Raw genomic sequence first — 19,189 nt, 5'->3', positions numbered from 1 at the left:
ATGATAGGACAGTATAGTAAAGTTCGACGACCCGGGACTTGAACTCGGTCGCCCAAAGCTAAAAAAAACAAACATTGTCAGGTCACTGACCACTAGGTCATTGAGGCTAATAATTTGCTGTAATTTGATAAATATTAGAACCTTATTGTGGAAGAAACAAAGGGGGAACAGAATCCGACAGCAAATTGTTCAGCTGTCGAAATCCATTCCCCCACCCCAATGATGAGAGATGTTGATGTATCGGCTTAAAATATGCTTATTCTATTCTGTGTGTGGATGGAGCTTAAACAGCATCAATTTGAGAAATATTAGAACCTAAATGTGTCAGAAGTATATGGGGGGAACAGAATCCGATGGCAAAAAAACAGCTGTCGGAATCCATTCCCCCACTCCCCTTATGAGAGGTGTTGATGTAATGGCTTAAAAAATGCTGATTCTATTTTGTGTGTGGATGGAGCTTAACTTGCATCAGTTTAAAGAATTTTTTTTTTTTGCCTTTTATTATGATAGGACAGTATAGTAAAGTTCGACGACCCGGTACTTGAACTGCGGTCGCCCAATGCTAAAAAAATAAACATTGTCAGGTCACTGACCACTAGGCCATTGAAGCTAGTAATTTGCAGCAATTTGATAAATATTAGAACCTTATTGTGTAAGAAACATAGGGGGAACAGAATCCGACGGCAAATTGTTCAGCTGTCGAAATCCGTTCCCCCACCCCAATGATGAGAGGTGTTGATGTAATGGCTTAAAAAAAGCTGATTCTATTTTGTGTGTGGATGGAGCTTAACTTGAATCAGTTTAAAGAATTTTTTTTTTTTTTTGCCTTTTATTATGATAGGACAGTATAGTAAAGTTCGACGACCCGGGACTTGAACTCGGGTCGCCCAAAGCTAAAAAAAATAAACATTGTCAGGTCACTGACCACTAGTCCATTGAGGCTAATAATTTGCTGTAATTGATAAATATTAGAACCTTATTGTGGAAGAAACATAGGGGGAACATAATCCGACGGCAAATTGTTCAGCTGTCGAAATCCGTTCCCCCACCCCAATGATGAGAGATGTTGATGTATCGGCTTAAAATATGCTTATTCTATTCTGTGTGTGGATGGAGCTTAAACAGCATCAATTTGAGAAATATTAGAAACTCAGTGTATCAGAAATATGGGGGGAACAGAATCCGACGGCAAAAAAAACAGCTGTCGGAATCCGTTCCCCCACGCCCATTATGAGAGTTGTTGAAGTAATGGCTTAAAAAATGCTGATTCTATTTTGTGTGTGGATGGAGCTTAACTTGCATCAGTTTAAAGAATTTTTTTTTTGCCTTTTATTATGATAGGACAGTATAGTAAAGTTCGACGACCCGGGACTTGAACTCGGGTCGCACAAAGCTATAAAAAAACAAACATTGTCAGGTTACTGAACACTAGTCCATTGAGGCTAATAATTTGCTGTAATTTGATAAATATTAGAACCTTATTGTGTAAGAAACATAGGGGGAATATAATCTGAAGGCAAATTGTTCAGCTGTCGAAATCCGTTCCCCCACCCCAATGATGAGAGGTGTTGATGTAATGGCTTAAAAAATGCTGATTCTATTTTGTGTGTGGATGGAGCTTAACTTGAATCAGTTCAAAGAATTTTTTTTTTTGACTTTTATTATGATAGGACAGTATAGTAAAGTTCGATGACCCGGGACTTGAACTCGGGTCGCCCAATGCTAAAAAGATAAACATTATCAGGTCACTGACCACTAGTCCATTGAGGCTAATAATTTGCGGCAATTTGATAAATATTAGAACTTTATTGTGTAAGAGACAAGGGGGAACAGAATCCGACAGCAAAAAAACCAGATGTCGGAATCCGTTCCCCCACTCCCATTATGAGAGGTGTTGATGTATCGGCTTAAAATATGCTTATTCCATTCTGTGTGTGGATGGAGCTTAAACAGCATCAATTTGATAAATATTAGAACCTCAGTGTGTCAGAAATGTGGGGGGAACAGAATCCGACGGCAAAAAACCCCCAGCTGTCGGAATCCGTTCCCCCACTCCCATTATGAGAGTTGTTGATGTAATGGCTTAAAAAATGCAGATTTTATTTTTGTGTGTGGATGGAGCTTAACTTGCATCAGTTTAAAGAATATATTTTTTGCCTTTTATTATGATAGGACAGTATAGTATCAAGAAAGTTTGACGAACCGGGACTTGAACTCGGGTCGTAATAAGCTGAAAAACAATGAATAGCAGTGCAGAGTGTACTGACCACTAAGCTATTGGGTTTAGCAATTATCTGCAATGTGATAAATATTAAAACCTCATTGTGTAAGAAACATAGGGGGAACAGAATCCGAAGGCAAATAGTTCAGCTGTCGAAATCCGTTCCCCCACTCCCATTATGAGAGGTGTTGATGTATCGGCTTAATATATGCTTATTCTATTCTGTGTGTGGATGGAGCTTAAACAGCATCAATTTGATAAATATTAGAACCTCAGTGTGCCAGAAATATGGGGGGAACAGAATCCGACGGCAAAAAAAAACAGCTGTTGGAATCCGTTCTCCCACTCCCATTTTTGCCTTTTATTAAGATAGGACAGTATAGTATCAAGAAAGTTTGACGAACCGTGACTTGAACTCGGGTCGCCCAAAGCTAAAAAAAAAAATATTGGCAGTACACTGACCACTAGGCTATTAAGGTTAGTAGTTTGCCACAATTTGATAAATCTTAGAACCTTATTGTGTAATAAACATAGGGGGAACAGAATCCGGCGGCAAATAGTTCAGCTGTCGAAATCCGTTCCCCCACCCCAATGATGAGAGATGTTGATGTATCGGCTTAAAATATGCTTATTCCATTCTGTGTGTGGATGGAGTTTAAACAGCATCAATTTGATAAATATTAGAACCTCAGTGTGTCAGAAATATGGGGGGAACAGAATCTGACGGCAAAAAAACCCCAGCTGTCGGAATCCGTTCCCCCACTCCCATTATGAGAGTAGTTGATGTAATGGCTTAAAAAAACGCTGATTTTATTTTTGTGTGAGGATGGAGCTTAACTTGCATCAGTTTAGAGAATATATTTTTTTGCCTTTTATTATGATAGGACAGTAATTCGGGTCGTAATAAAACTTGAATTCGGGTCGTAATAAGCTGAAAAACAATGAATGCCAGTGCAAAGTGTACTGACCACTAGGCTATTGGGTTTAGCAACTAGCTGCAATGTGATAAATATTAGAACCTCATTGTGTAAGAAACATAGGGGGAACAGAATCCGACGGCAAATAGTTCAGCTGTCGAAATCCGTTCCCCCACCTCAATGATGAGAGGTGTTGATGTATCGGCTTAAAATATGCTTATTCTATTCTGTGTGTGGATGGAGCTTAAACAGCATCAATTTGATCAATATTAGAACCTCATTGTGTAAGAAAAATGGGGGAACAGAATCCGACGGCAAATAGTTCAGCTGTCGAAATCCGTTCCCCCACTCCCATTATGAGAGGTGTTGATGTATCGGCTTAAAATATGCTTATTCCATTCTGTGTGTGGATGGAGCTTAAACAGCATCAATTTGATAAATATTAGAACCTCAGTGTGTCAGAAATGTGGGGGGAACAGAATCCGACGGCAAAAAAACCCCAGCTGTCGGAATCCGTTCCCCCACTATTGTTATGGCCTTGAGTCAGTCATAACATGCCTATACGGTGCCTATACGGCATCGAAACTTGGTGCACCTACCGCAGACATGAACACCGCCTGAACACCTTTCACTTTTGTTGTCTGCGCTCAATTATTGGCATGACTTGGAAGGACCATGTTCCAAATTCGGCTATCCTTTCCACGACCAAAAGCACAGATCTCTACACTATGTTGCGCACCTGCCGCTTACGATGGGCTGGCCACACCTACCGCATGGATGAAAACGGTTACTGAAAGCAATTCTGTACGGCGAAATTGTTCAAGCGTGACCCTCAGTCGTTCGGCTTCCCAAGCGAAACCTGGGAACCGCTTGCCGGCGACCGAGCATTATGGCACGCCACCATAAGATCTGGTGCCAAAAGATCTTGCCAGCAGTACACAGACTTCCTTAACAGTAGGAGACTGAAGCGCCATGCCAATCGTTGTTCTCAATGCTAAGGGCCTGAATGAATGAAATTAAATTAAATTAAACTATATAAAAAACATAAAATAATTAGGGCATCATTTGCCTCCAACTCTGTTGGTATTCACGAGTTCACATGTTAATGAAATCTGATGTAATATTATAATGCGTATTTGGCTTGCTGTCCAGGGGGAGGGCTCCGAGCTCGGAATTCGGCCCGACCCCATAGTACTCCCCCCTATGAATGTATAGACCATAGGTATCTATGAGCAGACCCAGCCGAGTGTGAGGTGATGGGGTGGTGATGGGGTGGTGATGGGGTGGTGGTGGGGTGGTGGTGGGGTGGTGGTGGGATGCTGAGAAATTTGTCATGAGACAGGAGGTAAGGGAAGGCTTTATTTATACTGGCTTCTTCTTGTGCTGATTGGATGATTACCTGAACATGCTCCTCTTGAACTTTGTTACATAAAACTTAATTTAATTAGAATTATTATAATTATTGTTGTTGTAACATTTCATTTATTGCCACACTTTAATACATAAATTATATCATCAGAAAACTAAACACATTCAGCGTTGTGTAAATTTGACCTGCCACAAGATGGCGCTGTTTTAGACTCTCTTGATGCTTCAAATCTTTGCTTTAAAAAAATCAGAGAAAAGCTTTAAAGATTTAAGAGGCTTCATTTCTCCATCCCTAGTGTAAAGTGAGCAAAACCAAAACTGAATGTAACCCACAAATGAAGCACTTCCTGAAATTGAAATTTATATCAAAGATCAATCTTACACCTAATATATCAAGTAGGCCTATCCTTTTCAACAGTACATCCATTTCAGTTTCAAGTTTTTTTAATAACACATTTGTATAGTAAAAATACAATAATATATATATATATATTTATTTATTTTTTTATAACACATTTGTATAGTACCCCTCCTTGAACTTCCACCTCACCGTCGTGGAGGGGTTTGAGTACCCAAATGACCCTAGGAGCTATGTTGTCTGGGGCTATATGCCCCTGGTAGGGTAGGGTCTCCCAAGGCAAACAGGTCCTAGGTGACGGGTCAGACTAAGAGCGGTTCAGAAACCCCTTATGATGCCAATAAATTTGAGGACCGTGACGTCGCCCGGCATGATGCAGCTGGGGCCCCACCCTGGAGCCAGGCCCGGGGTTGGGGCTCATATGCGAGCACGTGGTGGCCGGGCCTTCCCCCATGGGGTCCGGCCGGGCTCAGCCCGAAGGAGCGACGTGGGGCCGCCCTCCCGTGGACCCACCACTTGCAGGAGGGACCGTAAGGGGTCGGAACGGCCCCCCTGATCTGAACCCGAGTGGTGTTCTGTTATTGGACTTCTGTTATTTGACTTGGACTGTTATTGGTTAACGTCCCGGTCGTGGAACACTGGACCAGCTCTCCGGCAGGGTTGCCGTTTGTCGCCGGTTCTGCTCATAATTTTTATGGACAGAATTTCTAGGCGCAGCCAGGGGCCGGAAGGTGTCAGGTTTGGGGACCACACAATTTCATCTCTGCTCTTTGCGGATGATGTTGTCATGCTGGCCCCATCAGACCAGGACCTTCAGCATGCACTGGGACGGTTTGCAGCCGAGTGTGAAGCGGCTAGGATGAGAATCAGCGACTCCAAATCCGAGGCCATGGTTCTCAGTCGGAAAAAAGGGTGGCTTGCAAGCCTCAGGTTGGTGGAGAGTTCCTGCCTCAAGTGGAGGAGTTCAAGTATCTTGGGGTCTTGTTCACAAGTGAGGGAAGGATGAAATGGGAGATTGACAGACGGATCGGTGCAGCTTCTGCAGTAATGCGGTCGATGTACTGATCTGTCATGGTGAAGGAAGATTTACCGGTCAATCTACGTTCCTACTCTCACCTATGGTCATGAGCTGTGGGTCATGACCGAAAGGACAAGATCCCGTATACAGGCGGCCGAAATGAGCTTTCTCCGCAGGGTGGCTGGGCGATCCCTTACTGTACGTTCACACCGCCGCCGACTTGAGCTGCAAAGAAGCTCTGGCCGCCATGTCAAGGACGCTTGTCAAAAAGTACGGGGAAGCTTGTTGACGCTTTGGCCGCTCTGGCGTAGCAGCATTCTATGTTCGATCATGGGAGAAGAGAAGTGTTACACCATGAAATGTAAACAGAATAAACAAGCAATACATTGACACTAGAAACCTTTTATAATGACAGCATTTGTATAACCGTTTTGGTCACATTTGGTCGGGAAAAAAATAATAATTAGCTATTATTATTAGTAGTAGTAGTAGTAGTAGTAGTAGTAGTATTAATAGTGGAGTGCACGCGCGGCCGGGGCTCTCTCTCTCTCTGCTCGTTCTTATATGCCCTGTCAAGCACGCCCTGTTAAACTGGTCAGGACTTAAAAACACATGCAAATGATGAACTTTCACTCTATGATGGTTAAACTGTGCAATTAATCCGATAATGATCGGATCCAACGGCGATGATCAGCTTCTTCTCCGTTTTCTCGGAAGTAATGTTTTGGTAGGAACGAAAGTTTAAATCATATGTTTCTCCGGAATCAGCCAGGGCGAAGGACCTCTATATACCGATTGGTTGCTGGCGTTTGCCGCTGCTTGCCGCTGAACCGCGTCATAGCTCATTACCATAAAGTTGAGCTACTTTCAACTTTCAGATTGACGCTCAAAACGCCCAAAACGCGACGCTGATGGATTTGACGCTCCTTGCAGCTGAGAGAAGCCAGCTTCCATTGAAAATGAATGACTTCCGGTAACTTTGGAAGCTCAAGTCGGCGGCGGTGTGAACGTACAGTTAGAGATAGGGTGAGAAGTCACTCGGAAGGAGCTCAGAGTAGAGCTGCTGCTCCTCCACATCGAGAGGGGCCAACTGAGATGGCTCTGGCATCTTTTCCGGATGCCTCCTGGACGCCTTCCCGGGAAGGTGTTCCGGACATGTCCCACCGGGAGGAGACCCCGGGGAAGACCTAGGACATGCTGGAGGGACTATGTCTCCCGGCTGGCCTGGGAACGCCTCGGTGTCCCCGCGGAAGAGCTGGAGGAAGTGTCTAGGGAGAGGGAAGTCTGGGCATCCCTGCTTAGACTGCTGCCCCCGCGACCCAGCCCCAGATAAGCGGAAGAAGATGGATGGATGGATGGATTTGTATAGTAAAAACAAAGCTTTTGAATTGCATATATGAGCCATAAAAAACTGATGTATAAATATGATACTCAAGTTTGCATGTTTTTTGTAAACACACACACACACACACACACATATCAGGCTTTTATGGCTCATATGCATATTCAATGATAAATCAATGATAATTGAGAGAGAGACAAATAAATGTGTAATGGAGCTTAAATAATGCTGTTAAATTCATGCATAAATTGGGAAAACACCCATTTGCTGTTGGGTCACTCGCATTTGCGTGATATTGCGGGTCTCTCATCTCTCAGTGTTGGCAAGTCTCATCAATGATTGCTGAGTTAAAACTGAGTTTATATTGTTTTCAAGGGCAACAATGGGCTTTTATAGGCCGACTACACACAAGTTTACTTCATTTGTCTGTCAGTTCCTTGTTCTGTCCATCTAGTCAAATAGGTGATATCTGCGCTGATAAAATGGAGTGTGTGTGTGTGTGTGTGTGTGTGTGTGTGTGTGTGTGTGTGTGTGTGTGTGTGTGTGTGTGTGTGTGAGAGAGTGTGTGTGTTAACCTGCTTGTGAACTCCAAACCTCTGTTTCTTTCATTTAAGACTTCTGAGCAATGTTGATGAACTGTACTTTTAACAGCTTCATCATATCATGTTCATCATGTTCTGTGAAAAAAAAATAGCATTGCATGCTCGCATGTGCTGTACTGTGTAACCGCGCCATTTCAGCTCTGTGTTCTTCTCTTTCTGTAGGCTATTTCATGTATACAAAAATATGTAAAATGATGGTTACTTAAGTTCATAGTGTCTCTATATTAGTGTGAATTGATGAGAAATGAGAACAGAGACAGTGTTTTATATTTGATTTCTTTAATGTATGCTTTATTTTGAGTTTTATTCCACTATATGTTCATGATCACCTTGTAAAAATGTACAGGGTTGGCCATTTATATGGATACACCGTAATAACATGGGAATGGTTGGTGATATTAAAGTCCTGTTTGTGGCACATTAGTATATGTGAGGGGGAAAACTCCTCAAGATGGGTGGTGACCATCACATATACTAATGTGCCACAAACAGGACTTTAATATCACCAACCATTCCCATGTTATTACGGTGTATCCATATAAATGGCCCACCCTGTATATTCAGCAGTCTCAGATCTCTCGCTGCTGACTTCTGAGCAACGTTGATGTTCTCTAACCAGCGTTTGCTCGTGTTCGTCCCAGTACAGTGCAATCTTGAGTGACCGTCCACTTGCTCTCAGATTACATCCACACAAACACAGTCACAAATGCTCCCCAAAAGCCTGTTGTCATATTTGACATCCACATGAACCTAAACAAATGTTCCATGTTCACTCATTCACTCACTGTGAAGTTTTGTTTGTGTCACACTGCATTTCTGAGCATTCTCCCTGGTTTCATGTCTCTTGGTTTTTTTGGACTTCTTGCACTGTTCCCTGGATTACTCTTTTGCCTCTGACCCCTGCCTGTTTTGTTTGTTTGTTTGTTTGTTTGTTTGTTTGTTTGTTTGTTTGTTTGTTTGTTTGTTTGTTTTTTACGGACTGCCTGCCTGTGTTTGACCCCTTAATTAAAGCTGCATTTGGATCTCAACCTTCGCGTCTCGGAGCAGTTTGTGACAGTTCCAAACTTCCACAGTAGTACAAATAGTTCTGTACTCATAAAACGAGGCATTGGAGAGTTTGTAAGTACATCAGGAGTTTATTTAAATAACACTTGCCTGATGGCTAATGCTACCGCTAACCAGACGTCGAGGTCACTTCAGTGATTTGGGAAAAGCCCTGGCGTCGACAATCATGCCGGCGTGATCTGCTCGCTTTTCGCTTTATCAGTGCAAAAGAGACTCAAAATACTCTGTTGATTTTGATCTTACATATAAGTGTTATACATCATTCGATCCTGTTAAGTGTCTATTTTTTTGTGTATACTCACAATAAAAACAAGGTGTTGTGCTTTTTGCCAAATAAAGAAAAATAAACATGATGCGAGTTCTGCCTTCTCTCTGTCAGTGAAGTCCATTCTGAAACGCTTCTGAATATTAACTGTAACTCAGCGAATACTCAAACAGGCATACAGACACACAGGCATGGAGCTTGAATTCTCTTCTTTTAAATTTAAATAATTTATATAAAAAACTAATTTCTCAGTTTATGTAATCTGTATGAAAACGTTCTCATTTCAGCTCATTATAGCTCATTAAGTGTTAATGTGACCATGCCCACGGAGAGCGCACGCTATTCAAACGCAAATGATCTGAGGCGATACATGCAAACGTGTCAAAATTTTGGTGTTTATTCTTAAGTGCTTTGTTCTAATCGCGATATGCAATAGTGTCTGTAAAACCGCAAAAAGAGTGTTTAAATATGAATCGTGTGTCTGTGTGTGAATGAATGAACTGTACAGATGCGAGCTGTTGTTAACTACAGAACAGCTTGCATATGTGCCGTATAAGCAACGTATTAAACTGCAAATTAACATTTATATGCTAATATATCATAAAAACGATATGTTACAGATGAAATATGAATGTTTAGACAAGATTTTGTTGATTAGTTTTGGATAGATTATAAAGTTTTTACTGTAAAAAAGACTACTGTCACATCAAATAAGCTTTTGTTCACCAATTTCTGCTCATATGTTAAATACATAGTATGTGTTGTTTTGTCAAAAATAAAGTAGGTATATTGAATTATCAACTAAGATGTTATTATAGTATATAACTTTGAATTACACTTGAAATATTGTTAAAATTGTAATTGTTGATTTACATGTGAAGACTTTTTAATAAAATAGCAGAACACATATTTACAATGTAGATATTAGCAACATCTTAATAGATCAATATAAACCTTCTTATTCAATTATTTATTATTGTTTTTTATTAGTGACACATTTTGGTAGAGGATATATTCTAAAACTTTCTGAAAATACAGTATGAGAATTAACTGCATAGTAACTAGAAATGTTTATCTTGCATATTATACAATTTGCATGCATATGTAGTAGGTTGGAAAATGTATGTATATATGTTAAAATAAAAGAGGGAAAAAAGGACACCCCTTTAAAATTTTGTATTGTTCATAAATGTATGTGCCTTCAACATTCGTCTGCTGATGGGTAAATTCATCGTTACATTCTTTGTTGTGGGTAAAGAAAATGTTGCTGTTATTATTGTCTCCTGTAGAGGGTGTTTAGCGCTGTTGAATTAAAGGAACACGCCGACTTTTTGGGACTTTAGCTTATTCACCGTATCCCCTACAGTTAGATAAGTCCATACATACCTTTTTCATCTCCGTGCGTGCTGTAACTCTGTCTGACGCACCCACCGCTAGCCTAGCTTAGCACAAAGACTGGAGGTAAACGGCTCCAGCTAGCATACTGCTTAGAGCCCTGCACGGGGTAAAAAATCCAGCCCTAACCTGGCCTGTGGTGTTCAAGCCCTAATCCGGCCCCAGCCCGGAAACGTCTGCAATTTTTCAGCCCGAACCAAGACCAACATCAATATCACTTTAAGCTCTCTCTGACGCGCGCTCTCTGATGCGCGCTGTCTCTGCTATACGCATACACATACACACACGCAACTAGGTAAAATTTTATTATAGGCCTCAAACATAACTACAACCACCGATAATCATGCCCACAAATATTAATACAAACTGTCCATTACAGAGAAGCATAAGCATGCAGTAGAGAATATTATATAGCCAAATGTGATCCAGCAGTAAATAAAGATTTATGGCCTACCTTTTTTTTATGTTTAGTAACTTTACTGAAGAACAATGTTTCAAAGAACTCTTCGCCAACTGGCTAACGTTAAATAATAATAAAAATATAATAAATAAATAAATAAATTAAAAAAATCTGTTGAACTGAGTATATAGGCTCTGTTAGGGATTGCCCCACTGAAAACTGGTGGATTATATTATTGACCGCTGCAGAACTCTGGTCAGGGAGTCGGAATCATCAGATAGAGTTTAGCCGTTTATTGCACAAGAGTGACCATATACACATAATAGTGTACTTGAGGTAGTTTCTGAAATAAATAATATAACAGGAATAAATATTCACTGTCTAAAATTATTCAACAACTTAAGAGATTGCGAACCTAAATATAAACATCTCTGTAAAGTGCACTGATACATGAAATATAAAGCGAGAAATATATTAGTATTCGTCTGTAATAACAAACTGCATAATGCAATGAAAACAAAACACCAAAATGGATTGTAGAAATTGGACTGTCTCATTAATACAGGCAGTAATAAATGACAACCAGTGAAAGATATTATCCACGGAGAAATGCACTTCAAGGAAATAACTAGTAAACATGAACAATACGAGCCGCGATGCTAGCGGAATAATCCACTCGTTAAGCAGGATCAAATTACACTAAGAAAGATCGCTAAACATCAACTACACCACAAACATGGTCTAACTTAGCGCAGTTGGGATACAGTGTGACAATCTGTGTTATTAACAATATACATAAAAGGAAAACTTACTTTGTCACAAACTTTCTCTTGCACATAAACACTGCACATGAATGCGTGCATGCGATATGATCGCTCAACTGGAGTAGCTTAGTGAATAGGCAATTACACTGAGTCCGTACCATAGACAGTATATAAACTGGACACAGCGACCCCATTGGATTCAACAGAGAAAAGTGAAGTCAATTAGAAGCACGTCACTTCCTGATGGTCGAGTGTACTGCGCAGACACAAACTGAGCTTGACGACGTAGATGTGACGTGAGCAACCTGTCTGTCTTCTAGTAGCTGTGCCAAGAGAAATCTGAATCATTCCCTTCTGAAACTTGCAGAGACGTGAGAGTGTGAGTAGGAGCTGTCCATGAGCTAGGAGCAGGAGCAACTTTTGCTAAGTATTCTGATTAATTATTTTTGTCATTTTGCCTCCACGTCCCCCCGATTGCCCGCAGCTTCTCCTCATGTCCTTATGGTAATTTCCAGAGTCGAGTGGTTATGACACAATCGTTAGCCTACTTTTACAAAAACTGCTTCTACGGGGCCATAACGTAAGATACAAGGTAATGGAGCCTTTTATACATTTTCGTGTTTCTTTAGAAATAAATAATGGAAGTATTGAGTCTTTAAACGCCTCAGATGTAAAGTTATTCACTGTCAAAGTGACGCCAAAATGAATGGGAGTCAATGGAATGCTAACAGCAGGTGATGGTCTGCTAATCAATGGCGGCGCCCGGGGAAACTTCAATTTATTCCGAATGACTGCCCCCCTGGTACATACATGCTGAGAACGCTGCACTACGATATTTGAGTACAACGCAACTTAAAATGTCACACACGTAACCAACTTAATATTTAAAGGGAGAGAATTCACAACAGGCTCATTCACTGTTTTCGCGAGTGTTGTGAATAAAAAGAATAGCATCCACTGTTGAAGGCTTCAGGCTCATTGTTTGTTGTGGTAATCAAATCAAAACTCTTTCGAAATGCAGATTTTCCTGAAGTATTGGGAACTTTTAGTAATTCCCCATGCTCCAACTTCTCCCTGATGCTCTCCATGGTCAACTGTCATCTAATGCATTGCACGCGTGTTGCGTTACTCGCGTAATCGCATATTGCGTTGCATATTTATAATATTAACAATATAACAATATTTCATACAGTAGCCTGCGCTCTGCACGTATATTATGGGAACAATGAAAGGAGAGAAGCTAAATGAGTCTCAGTCCGACCAAAGCCCGATCTGTAAAAAAAAAATAATAATTGGCCCGACTGCTCCCAATAAGTGACAAAATACCGCCAACATTTTCCTATTTACATGTTGTGATTTGTATAGTCACAGCGTGTACGAATAACAAGGTCACATGAGACACAGCCATCTTCTAACCGTATACATACTGGGAACTATATTCTCAGAAGGCGAAGCACTGCTACTTCTGCTGAGTGATTTCACAGCGTTTCATTTATCATTCTACAGAGCCGGCAAAAGTGGTTAATTCACCTCACCCATTCAGGCTTCCCAGCCCTGATGCGGGTAACACATACAAAATAAGTCCTCACATTCTTTCTTGTGGTACCCAGTGACACAGCTGACTGAAAGGCTCATTGTGCAGCTCATTAAGCAGCTCATTATGCGGGTCATTGTCTTCTCAGGTGTGAATCACATCATTATTCATGATCATTCACGCCCCCACGCATATTACCTTTCAAAACAAAACGTCTTACAAAATTTAAATAAATGTATTGTTTTATGTGAATGATTAGGCAGGATGATTTTCAGATCATTTTGAAGAAAAAATTCTAGGCGACAACATCCATTATTCAGAAGTCTTGTGGACACATATTTAGTATGTGTTTTGTGGCCTTATTTCATAAACTTGAAACACTTTTTCAATAACCATGCATAAACATTATTTTCTCAAAAATACAAACATTTACATACATCTTGCTCACATATTATGGTAGCCCTGTTTGTGCTAAATAGAGTGTAATTACACCTTTGCCATTAATTTGTTTATAAGCAACTGAAAAAAGCACAAATGTCAGGGCATGTCAAAACATCTCAAGGACCCCAAAAACACCTTAGACCCCAAACACCTTAAACCAGCACATTTGAGGAGAACATGTTTGACTGTCTCTGGTAATAAATCCACATTTGTTGCACAATTATGTATTATAAACTTCTCTCACATTTCCTACTTTATTTATTTCATAAAAAAAAGTCCCTTTCCTTCATTTGTCCACAAATCTTTCCATCTATTTTAATTATATTTTTAATGAACAGGGTATGAAGACAGACAACTCCAGCTGACGGGTTTTCCAAGATTTATTTGCTCTGCAGAATTGGCTTCTGGTCTACTGTTTCCTTCTATCTGCACCTCCTCAACAACACAAGACACTGTTGTCTGGAGGAGACGTCATTTTCTACCATACATACACAAAAATCACATCACAGTATAGTATCTCATTCAACTCTTATTATGCACATTGCTAGCCAAAGGAGCAATTAGAATAGACTGGGAAAACCCTCCTTGAATTATAACAATATATACGAAAAACATGAGGAACATTAAGCAAAATTAAACAGTAAGTGGGTTTGGGTGACTGCACAGATAGCAAAAAGAGTATAACGTCTAACAAAGATACACATACCTGCAGATGACAATATCACATTAATTGGCTTCTGGTCTACTGTTTCCTTCTATCTGCACCTCTGCTCCTAAACATTGAATAACAGAATTTACACACTCATCATGGACTGCAGAGCCTCTGTTATTTAATTTGCACAGACACAGTGCGAAAATGGCGCTAAAAGAAAAAGAGTTGAACAAAGCATTATTAAAACTTATATTTAAAGGGTTAGTTCACCCAAAAATGAAAATTCTGTCAGTAATTCCTCAACCTCATGTTGTTTCAACCCCGTAAGTCCTTCATTCATCTTCGGAACACAAATGAAGATATTTTTGATTAAATCTGAGAGCTGGCTCACTCCTCCATAGGCTACTAAGGGATTGAAACTTGCTGGCCCAGAAAAGTTATTAAAGAGATCGTTTAATATAGTCCAAGTGACTACAGTGGCTCAATCTTAAGTTTATCAAGCGACGAGAATACTTTTTGTGCGCAAAACCCCCCCAAAAATAACGACTTTATTCCACTATTCATTTCCTTCTCCCTGGTCCTCGAGTCTTTTCACGTAGTGTTTTAGCGCAGCGCTTCTGTGTTGTACGACACACGCATCACACACATGACCAGCGTCGGCCAATAGTGAGCCTACGTGGTGACGTGCAACACAGACGCGCTGCGCTAAAACACTATGTGAACTAACTCGAGGCCCAGAGAGAAGGAAATGAATAGTGGAATAAAGTTGTTATTTTTTTTTTTTTTTTGTGCACAAAAAGTATTCTCGTCACTTGATAAACTTAAGATTGAGCCACTGTAGTCACTTGGACTATATTAACGATGTCTTTAATAACTTTTCTGGGCCAGCAAGTTTCAATCCCTTAGAAGCCTATGGAGGAGTGAGTAAAAATATCTTCATTTGTGTTCCGAAGATGAACGAAGGTCTTACGGGGTTGGAACAACATGAGGGTGAGTAATTACTATTATTTTTGGGTGAACTAACCCTTTAACCATAAAAACAGCACAAAACAGCTAGTTAATATCATATTAACTTTGAGGCAATAAATATTGAAGGGTCACAACACCATTTCCAAAGAAAACAATAAAATAGTCTCTGCAGGAAACAATAGCAATATGATAAATAAATTAAACTTAATAAGATAAAATTCACAAATACCCAACAAATCATTAAATGATAATTAAAATATGGTTAAAATTAAATTAAACATAAATTGGAAATTAGAATTAACAAAGTGCAAAGTGCAACTCCGTTACATGTACATAGTAGATAGGCCTATGTAGATTCACTCTTTCTCTCTCTGTGTGTATGGAGAAAAAGCTGGAAATAGTCATGTGGCTCTCCTTACTGCTTGCACAATATTTATATAGCCTACACAATATAACAATATTTATAAGTGCAACGGGGAGCTGTGCATGTGCTGGATTTCAGCTGGGATAGAAACTAGCCTATTATTTTCTAAATTAGGATGTTTTTTGATGTAAAAATCTTGATCACATTATAATTGGACATCATTATAATTTTTTTTTAAAAGTGGTTCATGACTCCTTTAAGGGAGCATCTTCATTCTCTTCTCCTTTTTTCAGTTATTTAAAACATTGTTTTAATTATTACTAATGTTTTTATTCTATTAGCCTTAGTTAATTTGCTTAACTTATTTGTTTATTTGCTCTTTTGAGTTGGGAAGTCAGATTGTGCCACCCTCAACGCATATTTTGTGGTTTTCTGTGCATCATCATAATGAAGTCAGTCAGGAAATCATTATTGTTCTTTGCACGACACTGATGTGAAACCATTTCTCTTCTCTAGATTGTCATGGCAGATCTGACATGACTGAATATATACAGTTGTGTTTGAGCAGGTTTAGCTTTGGTAATGATCAGGTTTTTCTGCCAGAAAATGAACACAAAAACATATAATTATTATTTTGCTGTTTATTTGATCAGATCTCTCAGTAATACATTCATCATTGAAGACATCTGTTGACATTTTTATTTAATCATGAATTGCCATAAAATAGTCTGCATTGATATTTTCTCTTGAAAACAGCTTTAAAGCTCATAGATAAATATATAATGTCTAAAGATATACAACATAATGATATTCAAGTATATGTTTGCTGTTCTTGTTGAGCTCACTCTTTACATGTAAAAACTGCAGTTATGTAAATCATACCACTTGAACTCTAAACTTTGAATATTGTTGATATATGCTGAACTAATAAACATTGCATTAAAGAAGTGATTTATTATTTAACTGAATATTATTGTCAAGCGCAAATAACCACACAAACCTGAATAATCACCACACCATTAATGACTGGTTTGCTGTTTACTACGTTTACCACATCATCTCAGTTTCTCTGAAGTGGAAGTGATCAGGCCAACAGGAAAAGACATCTGAGGCACAATTTGCTGTTTTAATATGTGACAACTATAGCAGTGCTGATATAACTGGCAATGCAAAGCTCAGAGACAGGCTTATATTGAGATAGATTGTAAAATAAAGCAGAAATAGATGTCATTCAGCTGATCTTTGGTCCATCAGAGCTCAATGTTTCGATGCTTTCAAGCCTTTCTGCCAACCGCGATGGTAAATGATTCCTCCTGCGATGACTGAAGTCAGAAGAAACACAAACACAGCCAGACCAACACCAGCGTACATCAACACACGCTTCGTCGGGGTCACCTCGTCTACAGAGACAGAAGAGTTATTCACATTCATACAACAGACAGTATTAACTCATAACTTAGATTTAGTGCTGGATCTCCAGTCGCTATGAAAAATGAACATCCAAGATAATGATCAACATGTTACCTGTGATGTCAACAACGACTTCTGGCTCTTCTGTTACAAAAAGACCTGTAAATATAATCAGTTTATCAAACAAACACACAAGAAAACTTTTTTAGTTGTTAGTTGTATGGTAGAGTTTAGAAGAGATTTAGTCCCATAGTGTCGGCTCAGATCCGGTACGTGTGGAATCCATTTGTACCAGATCTGGGACGACACTATGTTGCTGTCGTTTTTAACTTAAAGTTAAGTAACTTAAAGCAATATAAATGATGCATAATGACATATCAGGGCCTTTAGAAAAAAAAATAAAAAAATTGTCCAAACTTTTGATTAGATGTTTGTGATTTAAACATTTTCTCTATCCAATTTATACTGTATATATACATACTTAAAAAATGTAACCTAAAATGGTAAGATCTTCATTAACCATAAATATGATGAGAAAAACTTAAATCTGTTACCTTCAATCTCCAGTCTGATGGGTTTGTCGAAGTGCATCTCTGGAGCGTCAGCCTTTATTCCACAGAAATAAAGTCCTGAATCTGATTCTGTTACTCCAGTAATAGTTAAAGAGACTCTGGTGACCCAACTGTCTGCTGTTATTTCCAGACGAGTTCGGTTCTGATTGTAGTTGGTCAGGAGTTTTCTCCCGGTTTTGTCTTTCTTTGCAGAAATCAGCAGAATGAACTCTTCAGATCTGAGATGATACCAGGCGACTTCATATCTGTTTCTCATGCTGCAGTTCAGAGTGATGTTTTCTCCCATCTGAACTCTCACATCAGAAGATCCTCGTGCTGACAAATCTGGAGAGACATTTAAAAATCAAATCCTTTTTGACTGGTAATAGCTATTGTATTTGAGGTTGATATATTAATTTCATGAGTGTTTGAAAAATAATATATTTACCACTGGATGTGATTTGCATAATCCAACAAGAAAATACACAGAAGAAGAAAATGACTTTCTCCATCGTGTCTGTCGTTCGTAAGCTGGGTCGATCACACTAAATTAAGCTCAATGCAGAGACACTGAAACCACAGCTTCCACTTCCTTTACAGAGAAATTTAATGCACTGTATTAGTCTCAACTCAGAGAGTGTTTCATCCTCACTTTTATTTATTTATTGCATTAAACCTCTATATAATGTAAATCCCCATGATAACCTGATGTAGTTTATACTGGATGTGGTCTATTAGCTTAGATACACAGCCAACAAAACTCGGCTAAGTAAGTGTGTGTTGATTTGTAAGTCCAAACATAAATATTCCAGGTTCCTTACAATGCTAGCTCTATGAACAGCTTTAACCTAAGGTCTAAGGTGTTTTTGGGGCCCTTGGGATGTTTTGACATGCCCTGACATTTGTGCTTTTTTCAGTTATTTATAAACATGATAATGGCAAAGGTGTAAATTCACTCTATTTAGCACAAACAGGGCTACCATAATATGTAAGCAACATGAATGTAGATGTTTGTATTTTTAAGAGAATAATGTTTATGTGTGGTTATTGGAAAAAATAAAAATGAAAGTTGCTGAAATAAGACCACAAAACTCATACTAAATATGTGTCCACAAGACTTTTGACTAATGGATGTTGTCGCTTCGAGTTCTGGCTTAAAAATTATGTGAAAATAGTCTTGCTTTATCGTTCACATAAAACAATACATTGATTTAAATTGTGTAAAACAGGTTTTGTAAAATATTCCATGTCCCTAGAGCTAGATTCCGCGTCCAGGGATCGGGTTGTCTAGGCCCCCGCCTTTGACTGCCGCCCGATCCACTTTGCACCGGCCCCTTGCGGTCCCTCCTGCAGGTGGTGGGTCCACGGGAGGGTGGCCCCACGTCGCTCCTTCGGGCTTAGCCCGGCCGGACCCCATGGGGGAGGCCCGACCACCAGGCGCTCGCATACGAGCCCCAACCCCGGGCCTGGCTCCAGGGTGGGGCCCCGGCTGCGCCATGCCGGGCGACGTCACGGTCCTCGGATTTGTAGTCATCATAAAGGGTTTTGAACCG

The 19,189-nt window shown here is 39.7% G+C and overlaps 1 protein-coding gene across 1 annotated transcript; it reads right to left on the bottom strand.

Annotated features, from left to right (window-relative positions):
- Window positions 1-16,314: 16,314 nt before the first annotated feature.
- On the bottom strand, window positions 16,315-18,160 carry LOC311093682 (uncharacterized protein). Its single transcript, XM_084131251.1, has 4 exons — window positions 18,085-18,160; window positions 17,640-17,981; window positions 17,200-17,244; window positions 16,315-17,075 (listed from the first exon to the last, which is right to left on the bottom strand). Exons 1-4 carry the CDS (start codon window positions 18,146-18,148, stop codon window positions 16,933-16,935), a joined length of 594 nt encoding a protein of 197 aa, XP_083987377.1. The 5' UTR covers window positions 18,149-18,160; the 3' UTR covers window positions 16,315-16,932.
- Between the last annotated feature and the right edge of the window lie 1,029 nt (window positions 18,161-19,189).

Source organism: Abramis brama (assembly GCF_963993115.1).
Source record: "Abramis brama genome assembly, chromosome: 12".
In the NCBI taxonomy this organism is placed as follows: domain Eukaryota; kingdom Metazoa; phylum Chordata; class Actinopteri; order Cypriniformes; family Leuciscidae; genus Abramis; species Abramis brama.
This window is presented reverse-complemented; position numbering and strand designations above follow the sequence as displayed.